This window comes from Plasmodium yoelii (assembly GCF_900002385.2).
Source record: "Plasmodium yoelii strain 17X genome assembly, chromosome: 11".
Lineage (NCBI taxonomy): Eukaryota > Apicomplexa > Aconoidasida > Haemosporida > Plasmodiidae > Plasmodium > Plasmodium yoelii.
The window spans coordinates 156,821-167,517 of record NC_036183.2 but is presented as its reverse complement, the minus strand read 5'-3'; the positions used below and the strand labels follow the sequence as shown (position 1 = coordinate 167,517).

Below are 10,697 nucleotides of genomic sequence, written 5' to 3'. Positions count from 1 at the left end.
TTTCATCAATACTTATTTATTTGTTAATATTTAATATTTACTAATTATTATTTTAAAACGGTCTACATTTAAAGATTTATTTAAGCCTATAAATAGCTTAATAAATACAGGGTCAGCGCTAATTGTTTTAAACCGTGAAATTGATACGTAAAATATATTATAAAATTACTCAATAAGGTATACTTCTAAATTGATGTATATGGGAATAAAAATAAAGTTATCTAACGCATTAAACTTATGTTTATGCAATTAAAAAAGTGAACAATGCAACTTATTTTATAAATGTTATAATTTTAGAAAAGTCTATATTATATATTATAAGAAACAATTATATAAATATTTAAAATATATTTATATACTTTTAAGGATTATAGTAATGATGGGTTTCTTAATTGTTTCGATTTTTGCAGTATATTATTTTGGGGGCACTATTTATTAAAACAAAAGATATGGCGGTGTTTCTTTCATACGATAAGCCATAAATATAAGTATATATTTTTTAAATTCAGAATAAAAATTTATCCATTTTTATAGTAAAATTATTCCAGATGTTAGTAAGAATGCCATTTTTTGTATAAAATGCATCATGTCTATATTTAACCAAAAATGTATTAAGCAACCCTCTATTTAAGGTAATTTAGTTAATTATCATAAATGTAACTTTTCTTTAGTAATAATATTGTTTTATTATCCTATATTAATTTCATTATTGAAAAACTTATAATACATTTAACTACAGACAGTTTTTATATATAGGGTTAAAGTATTTGCGTCACATATTTGGTGCAGTGTATATAAAAACATAATGATTCTACTCAATTTACCAATAAAAAATATAATTCCATCACGATGAATAAAAATATGGTATATACATTTTTTAATAATAATAATTACCTTTACAGTTTTTGATATTGTATTATATATATATGATTAAACTTTATTTTAATAAAATTTTCAATAATATACATTTCTAATAATTGTTTTTAAACGTTTCCTTAGTGTCAACAGTTCAAATCTGTACGGACTTATTTTCCCGATGAATTGAAAAATGGAAACTATGATTTTTTATCTAATGGTCAACATTTCAATAAGTATTGTACTAATAATAGATGTGATAGTAATCTCGAACAAATTAATTCTGCATGTTTATATTTGTTTAATGCATTCTTTGTGAATTCTTTTTCGTTTAAAAATAATGCAAACAATAACATCGATGTTGTTGACTACATTATTATATGGCTAAGTTATATATTAAGCCTAAAAGAAAACGGAATCAATAAATTAGACGACTTCTATACTAACCATATAAAAACAAATACGCATTATAAAACTAAAATAGATGATGTTAGTGGTTATAAATGTTTTATGGAAATCATAGATACAAAAAAGGATTTGTTGAATATGGATATAGATAATAATAATAATATTATATCTAATTTTTATAAAGCATTTAAATCATTATGTGAAATGTATTCTGAATTTGGTGAAAGCACGTCAAATTGCGAAAATTGTTCGAAAAAAGCTAATCAATTTGTTGACAAATATAAAGAACTATACAAAGAGTATAATAACATGATAGAAGCCTATATATTAAAATATTGTCTACATTATCAGCTGATTATAATAATTTAAAAAATAAATGTAAAGATAGCAATTTTTCAACTTTTCCAGAGATAAGCACACCACAAATTGCTATAAAAGGTCCTGAACAAATTTCTGAAAACAAATCTGAAACTAACTCTGAACAAAAATTTGAACAAAAATCGGATGTTACATCAAGTTCGTCAATAGTAAGCAAATTAATTCCAGTTTTATCGATATTTGGTGCAATACCAATTTTTTTGGGAATTTCTTATAAGGTAAATAATAAGGAATTAAAAAATTATTTTCATTATATATATCCAAACGTTAACAAAAAATCATACACTTCTTAATATTTTATATTAGTATTCATTATTTGGATTTCGGAAACGACCTCAAAAACAGCATTTAAGAGAAAAACTAAAAAAGTAAAGAAGAAACTGATCATTAATATGTGATTTGAAGAGTAGTGATTATTCCAGGAATAGTAATAATGATTGATATATGTTAAGAAATTGTCTATTTGAAAATAAATAATTTTTTATCATAATTTTCGAATATAATTATTGGGTCTATAAGAATAATTAAATAATATGTTCAATAATATATAATGTTATATATGTATAGTTATAATATTTTTATACTGTTTTTGTATATTTTTTAAACGGTTTTTATGCTATGAGTCAGGGTTGAGTTTGTGTTATGGGATCCATATTCGGGTTAGGGTTAATTGTTATATTCACTTAATTTTTTATATTTTGATAACATTTATTAGTTTAAATAATTGTTTTAAATATATATAGGAAATAAGATATAATAATATGTATAAGATAAGTTTTAGTTTTTAATATTTATATTAAGTCTAAATATGTAAGAAAAAATGAGTATGAAAAGGAGAATAAAGAAATATATTTTGATAAATTATAAGAATTGAATTTGTGTTAATATAACTTAATGTTAAATATGTTGAACTATGCACTTTTTATATTTTATTGTTAATTTCATGGTAAATGTATTTAATAACTCTTATTAAATGTATCATAATTTCTTATTATATAAGAAGTGGTAATCGGAGTTCAAGGTTAGATTGAGATATAGGCATGGCAATATATGGGCATTTGTTTTATTTGATGGATATCTTTATTTATTAAAACTTATTTGATGGGAGAGTTATTTGAATTTAATATATGATTCATACCTTAAATAGTAACATGCCTTATATATGAAGGTATAAAATTATAATAAAATGTGTTTTAATAGATTGCTTACATTATATTTAAAATAGACGGCATGCTTATCTTTAATATCAACTAAATAAATTGCATATTATTATAATAGACAATCAAAACATATAGATATATATTTAAGTTATATTTATACATACAGTATTTTATATTTGAGTGGATAAAACTAAATGATAAGTATATTGATATACAATTAATTACTAACAAGTTTTAAGTTTTATGATAATAATAAAAGTACGAAACATAAATTTTTAACGTAAAAAAAGTGATCGAACTAATATAAAGGGCAATCATAGAGAAAATATAATTGAATTATAGCATTGATTTCATCACAAAATTGAATACATTGAATATATTTTAATTCAAACGGAAGACGAAATTACATACTAAACAATAATTTTTAAAGCGGTCAAAAATTTGCGATGGTAATTTAAATAGGAAATATATATAAAGATAAATTAATTTGATTAAAATATCGATTACAATATTAGAGTGTTGAAAGAGTTATACTTGGGGTATATTGTTGTTTACTAGATCAAATGCGGTGTGCTAAGCTTAGGATATTTGTATATGCAAGTTCTCTCTCTCTTTTATCGTTGTCAAAGTCGGTAGAATTTCCAGCATCATAAATCTACGAAAAAAATGGATAAATAAAATGTCAATATTTTGTGTGTGAATATCATAAAATATATGAGTTATAAAGTAGATTTTCGATAAATGTTAAAATGAAAAAAAATTGTTATTTGTTGAGATTGCTTACAGCGTTGATATAAGTAACATCAACTTTATCTTTGTCCCCTTTTTTAATTACAAATCCAGCTATGTTAGTACCCAATTTGATTAATGCTTCCTCAGGATCAATGCCAGTTTGGATTGATTGTGTATTTTCTAATATTTTTTTCATATTAGGTTGATCATCGATTTTACCAAGATAGTTTAGAGGTCTTGAAGGGCAAATAATTACAGTTGTATCATTTGATTTCTACAAAATTAATGAATAAAAAACATATATGTATTGTGTAAATTAATGTATAATAACATGAATAAATTAATGTATAATAATATGAATAAAAATATGAATAATGGAGAAAAATACCCTTACTTTAACTCTTGCGGCTAAAGCATATTTTTTTGTGAGGGGTACATATTTAGGATCCATGTTAAGTTTTTCAAACATGATTATATTTTGGGAGTATACACGAGCAAGATTTCCTAAAAAAATTATTATTTTGGAGATATAAATGAAATATTATGAATATAAGAAAATGTTAATAAAAATGGTATAGAATAGTAAATTGAAAGATGCGTAAATAGTGACAAGCAGATATTAAATTGATTGATTATTTTTTATGTACCATTAATAAACTTTTCATTGGGTTTTTTGTTATCATTGAAATCCCAGAGTTTCTTTAATAAGTTAGAGTACTAATGAAAAAAAAAAAAATATGGATATATATAATAATGATTATTTAATCTGAAGTTATTTTTATATGTTAAATATTGTTTGGTATTTGATACGTTAGAGGCAGATGGAATCGTAAGATGAAGTCTTCCAATATCCATATTTCCAATTTTCTTAGAATATATAGTTTTGTCTCCATTTTCTGTAGAATAGATCGAATAATCGTCTATACCAGTCTTAGAAAGTTTTATTAAAAGTTCTGAAGCCTCCATTATATGATCTATTGCTAATAAAGCTTCATCAATGTCTGAACATCTTAAGTTTGGGAATTCCTCAAATCTTTGATTCGAAATATTATTGGTGAAAGTGAGATTATTTTTAATGGGTAAAAAAAAGAAAGAAATGAATTTATAAAATGGGATTTATAATATTTAATGATTATGAAGGGCTTCGACGAATATGGATATTTATATTATATGTATATTGTATTTATATTATATGTATATTGTATTTATATTATATGTATATATTTTTCGACATTTTCATACAATGGTTTTTTTGGGGCGGGGTTGGACTTAATAGTAACATTTGGAGGGTGTCCGGTTACAAATGTTACATTTTGTGTGTATCCTGCGAGACTTAAAAGTGCCAAAGCAATCTTAGTATAGCCTTTATTCATTTTTGGATTTGATAAGTAAAATATTTTAAAAAGTGTAAAAACAGGTTATATAAGTAGATTTGAAATAGAAGGAAAAGAATGCCCACGGAATTTATAAAAAATTAATACTTAATCAAAAATAAAAAATAAATTTATATAATTAATTAAACGAGAAATTATTTAGATGTGAAATTATTAAATGTGAAATTATTTAAATGAACTCATTACAAGGGAAGAAAAATAGCGCACACAAATTATAAAGCACACAAAATATTATGATTTTAAGGGTTCAGGGCTCATGGTTATATTGAATTATATATATCATAATACGTTCATTTTATGAATATTTTTATTTAACGAAACTGCTTATTTTTATTCTCCATTTATGTTTTATTTAATAGTATAATTCCCGAATGTGGTGCTACAATGGTAGGAAAATAAATAAACTGTTATCATATATTGTTTATATTTATTTTATATTTTATTTTTTATATGAATGGATATGAAATAGTTTTTTAAAGCAAACAATGTTTTAGTTAGTTTATTGTAATGTGTATATATATGTGCATAAAATACATTGGTATTATATGCTTTAAATCAGAATATAAAAAATTATTACATATAATGTAACATTTGTATTGAATCATTATGATCACTTCATTAATTCCATTACAATAATGGTATTAAGATCAAATACCACTTACAAATAAAAATAAATGTCATGATAGTATACATAAATAAAAAATCGTTTAAATATATGGGATATCCCCCAAATTTTAGCATATAGATGATGTCCATATTTGTAAACAAAAAAGGATGATAAGTATTATATGAAAGATCTTCATAAGTTATAACAGTTATATTTGTAGTATTAAAAAAATTAATACATATAGATACATCCTAATATTAAAAGGGGTAAACAAATTATATACAAAGAAAAAGACATTCTTAAATCAAAAGATCATTTTATGATGGTAATTTAAAGCGGTTATTATGCATGGAAATAAATTATTTTATTAACAAAAATTCTTTAATATACGGTGCTGAAAAATATATTTAAATATATGTTTATTTATGAGGGGAAAAGTAATCTAAAGCTTTTCCAATAATACTTTTTTGTTAAGTGGGACCATGTTAATCATTCTAAGAAAAAAAACATAAATGAATGATTATATAAAATGTTAAAATTTGTTTCAAATTATAAATATTACATTTATTAAAAACAATATTTTTTTTAACAATTGTTGAAATAAATTATTATTTATTATAATCTGTATACCGTTTACAGAGTTTATATAGGTGATATAAATATAGTCCTTTTTTTTTTCAATAATGTATCCATTTAAGCTAACAAACATTTTTTTTAATTTTCCATTTCTAATATCATCTTCAGAATCAATTTCAGCTTGGAATAAATTTGCACTTTCTACTATTTTATTTTCAAAATATTTTTTATTTTTACGGTTGTAATCAATTATATTTGCTGAAGACATGACAATCATAGTTTTGTTTGGTGATATCTACAAAATTAATAAAAGTGTATTTGAATAATATGATAATTACGATTTATAACGAAATAGAAGAAGAAAGTTTTACTTACTTTATATTTTGCAGCTATAGCATAAAAATATTTCTCACGAGACCACGGCCATCTTTTGGAACGTTGCTGTATCATTACTAAATTTGGACTGTACACACGGACAATTTTTCCTAAGAAACATATTATAAAATTGCATAGATGTAATTAAAATATCATGAGTTTGAAGATATGGGAAAGAATAAATAGTAACAATAATATGTTAATTTGGGTAATTATTTATATTTTGTATACTTTTAACATAATCAGTATTGAACAAATGGGCATAATCGGGATTCCATAACTTGTTTATTATTTTATTATACTAATGGAAGTAAAGAGAAATATATGTATATAAATTATAATCATTTTTTAATTTCAATTTGGTTTATAATTTTTAATGGTGTTCGTTAATTGATACCTTATTCGGATCATCAACTATATATTTATTTTTTTCAACATGTGTATGATCTCGATGTTTTGTTTTATCAAAAAACATATCGTCAGTATAATATGTATTATATAATCCATAACCATCATTACTTTTAGCATGCTGTTCTAATTTTATTAAAGCTTCTCTCATAACATTGCACGCATTTTTAGTTTCTTTGGTATCGGTATATAATAGGTGCTTGTTTTTTTCATATATTTCTTGTGTATTATCATTGCTAAAAATGAACATATTTTTAATGTGTACAAAAATAAAGTTATTGTATTTATAACATTGTTGCAAAGACGTACACATTTAATATTTTCATGATGAAATATATATATTGTAGTATTTTCTTACGCATGATAATATTTTTTTGATTTGGGTTTTGCATATTTTTTTGGAGCAAGCTCAGTTGCAAGAGATTTATTATTCACATATAGGGAGATGATTAAAAGAAAAAAAACAATTTGAATATAAAATTTATTCATTTTTGAAGTTTACAAACAAAATATATATTAGTATTTTTTTAATTAAAAATTAACAACTCGGAAAATTTGGGATGTGTAATTAAAGTTGAAGCAAATAATTTTCTCCAATAAAGTATAAAAACTATTATTTATTTTAAAAAATACAAATTATTATTTAAAATTCAAATTTATATGCTTTTATCAGATTTATAAGTTTAATATATTTTTTATTTAAATAATTTAACCACAAAACGACATCAACAACAGAAGCTTTCATAAATAATGAATATCAAAAATATTATGATTCACAACCTCATTAATATTATAATATTTAAAAACGAATAATTTTAATGATATAAATGATATTTTAATTATATAAATGATATTTTTAATATATAGGATTATGAATACACAAATTTTATATTTTTATAATTGATCAAACTAAATTTAAAGTTTATAAAACAGTTCATTACGTATGGAAATACACATATACTTACATTAATAAATAAAAGATCATAGTAATATAAATATTATATTAAATAATTAATTTAATATGAGAAATGCAATTAATTCTCTATATTACTAATACTACTATAATAACAATATTTTTTGCTTCATAATAATAGTATGATAAAATTTATATTATGATAATTGCACATTTGTGATTTTTTTATCAATTTGAATACAAATTTTACTAAATAATATTTTTCTAGCAAAATTGTTAATTTTATAAAAATTATTTATTGGTAGTAATGTTGACACTCATGCCTTTTTATAAATGAATACAAATTATAATTTTCCTTTTAATAATAAAACAAAGTATATATTAAATTAGAAAAAATACAAATAAAATATGAAGTAAAATATGAAATAAAATATGAAGTAAAATATGAAGTAAAATATGAAATAAAATATGAAATAGAATATGAAATAAAATAATGAAACATAAAGTTGTAAAGTCAAGAAATATATATGCATACATAAAATTATTTTTTTTTTTAATTATAATATTCTTAATGGGTGGGTGTTAATTTTTTATGGGTCAAGGTTATGTTATGGGTTATTGTTTCGTTTACTGAATCTGCGTTTTAAGTTAGGATTCGGGGATATTGTAATTTAATTTTTTATAATTAAATATATTTATGATTGTGTATGTTTAATCTGGAGATGGTGTCTATATTTGTAAACACGAAAAGGGTGATAAGTATTAAATGAAAGGAATATGACAAATAAAAGATTTTCATAAGTTATAACAGTTCTATTTGTAGTGTTCAAAAAATTAATACATGTAGATGCATTATAATAATAAAAGACATGAAAAAAATATATAAACTTTTTAAAAACGGAAAAATATGTTTTATGATGGTAATTTAAAGCGGTTATTATGCATGGAAATAAACATTTTTATTAACATAAATCTTCTAATATTACGGTGCTGAAAAATATATATAAATATATGTTTATTTATGAAATGACAAACAATCTAAAGGTTTTCGACAATGCATTTTTGTTAAATGGAACCATGTTCATCATTCTAAGAAAAAAAACATAAATGAATGATTATATAAAATGTTTAAACTTTTTGCAAATTATAAATATTACATTTATTAAAAACAATATTTTTTTTAACAATTGTTGAAATAAATTATTATTTATTATAATCTGTATACCGTTTACAGAGTTTATATAGGTGATATAAATATGTTTGTTTTTTTTTTCAATAATGTATCCATTTAAGTTAACAAACATTTTTTCTAATTCTCCATTTCTAATATCATCTTCAGAATCAATTTCAGCTTGGAATAAATTTGCATTTTCTATTATTTTGTTTTCAAAATATTTTTTATTTTTACGGTTGTGATCAATTATATTTGCTGAAGACATGACAATCATAGTTTTGTTTGGTGATATCTACAAAATTAATAAAAGTGTATTTGAATAATACGAAAAATATGATTTATAACGAAATAGAAGAAGAAAGTTTTGCTTACTTTAAATTTTGCAGCTATAGCATAAAAATATTTCTCACGAGACCACGGCCATCTTTTGGAACGTTGCTGTATCATTACTAAATTTGGACCATATACACGGACAATTTTTCCTAAAAAACATATTATAAAATTGCATAGATGTAATTAACATATCATGATTTTGAAGATATGGGAAAGAATAAATATTAACAATAATATGTTAATTTAGGTAATTATTTATGTTTTGTATACTTTTAACCAAGTCTTTATATAAAAAATTGGTACTATCGGGATCCCAAAACCTGTTTATCAATCCATTATACTAATGGAAGCAAAGAGAAATATATGTATATAAATTATAATCATTTTTTAATTTCAATTTGGTTTACAACTTTTAATGTTGTTCGTTAATTGATACCTTATTCGGATCATCAATTGTATATCGAATTTTTTCAACATCTGTATCCCCTTTATGTTTTTTTTTATAAAAATACATACGATTATCATAAAATTTATCACATAATTTATAACCATATTTACTTGTAGCATGATATTCTAAATGTGTTACAGCTTCTTTCATAAATTTTTCTGCATTTATAGTTTCTTTGGTATCGGTATATAATAGGTGCTTGTTTTTTTCATATATTTCTTGTGTATTATCATTGCTAAAAATGAACATATTTTTAATGTGTACAAAAATAAAGGTATTGTATTTATATAATATATTGTTGCAAAGACGTACACATTTAATATTTTCATAATGAAATATGTAATATATATTATATATATTGTTGTATTTTCTTACACAGGATAATATTTTTTTGAATTGAATATTGTAAATTTTTTTGATTTGTGTTTTCTATCTTTTTTTGGAACAAGCTCAGTTGCAAGGGTTTTATTATTCAAATATAGGGCGATGATTAAAAGAAAAAAAACAATTTGAATATAAAACTTATTCATTTTGGAACTTTACAAACAAAATATTAAAATATATATCAGTATTTTTTTTAATTAAAAATTCGAAAAGTAGCACAAATATAATTAATATTGAGCAAATAATTTTCTCCAATAAAGTATAAAAACTATTATTTATTTTAAAAAATACAAATTATTATTTAAAATTCAAATTTATATGTTTTTATCAAATTCATAAGTTTAATATATTTTTTATTTAAATAATTCAACCACAAAACAACATCAATAACATAATTTTTCATAAATAATAAATATCAAAAATATTATGATCCATAATTTCCATAATATTATAATATTTAAAAACGAATAAATTTAATTATATAAATGATATTTTTAATATATAGCATTATGAATACACAAATTTTATATTTTTATAATTGATCAAACTAAA

General features: G+C 21.6%; 3 protein-coding genes and 1 pseudogene across 3 annotated transcripts, besides 1 other annotated feature; 1 reads left to right on the top strand and 3 right to left on the bottom strand.

Annotated features, from left to right (window-relative positions):
* Nucleotides 1-849: 849 nt before the first annotated feature.
* On the top strand, nucleotides 850-2,013 carry PY17X_1100700 (annotated as a pseudogene).
* Nucleotides 850-2,013: a sequence feature (YIR protein, pseudogene;~PIR protein, pseudogene).
* A 1,347-nt stretch (nucleotides 2,014-3,360) lies between these two features.
* Nucleotides 3,361-4,906, bottom strand: PY17X_1100600 (fam-a protein; the record flags this gene model as incomplete). Its single annotated transcript, XM_022956407.1, has 6 exons — nucleotides 3,361-3,456; nucleotides 3,586-3,807; nucleotides 3,928-4,037; nucleotides 4,181-4,250; nucleotides 4,344-4,566; nucleotides 4,776-4,906. The coding sequence occupies 6 exons, from the start codon at nucleotides 4,904-4,906 to the stop codon at nucleotides 3,361-3,363; spliced, it is 852 nt and encodes a 283-aa protein (XP_022812321.1).
* A 995-nt stretch (nucleotides 4,907-5,901) lies between these two features.
* Nucleotides 5,902-7,382, bottom strand: PY17X_1100500 (fam-a protein; the record flags this gene model as incomplete). The annotated part of the gene is made up of 6 exons (XM_022956406.1): nucleotides 5,902-5,976; nucleotides 6,172-6,405; nucleotides 6,486-6,595; nucleotides 6,717-6,786; nucleotides 6,883-7,129; nucleotides 7,252-7,382. The coding sequence occupies 6 exons, from the start codon at nucleotides 7,380-7,382 to the stop codon at nucleotides 5,902-5,904; spliced, it is 867 nt and encodes a 288-aa protein (XP_022812320.1).
* A 1,336-nt stretch (nucleotides 7,383-8,718) lies between these two features.
* Nucleotides 8,719-10,291, bottom strand: PY17X_1100400 (fam-a protein; the record flags this gene model as incomplete). The annotated part of the gene is made up of 6 exons (XM_022956405.1): nucleotides 8,719-8,844; nucleotides 9,039-9,272; nucleotides 9,353-9,462; nucleotides 9,584-9,653; nucleotides 9,750-9,996; nucleotides 10,137-10,291. The coding sequence occupies 6 exons, from the start codon at nucleotides 10,289-10,291 to the stop codon at nucleotides 8,719-8,721; spliced, it is 942 nt and encodes a 313-aa protein (XP_022812319.1).
* Between the last annotated feature and the right edge of the window lie 406 nt (nucleotides 10,292-10,697).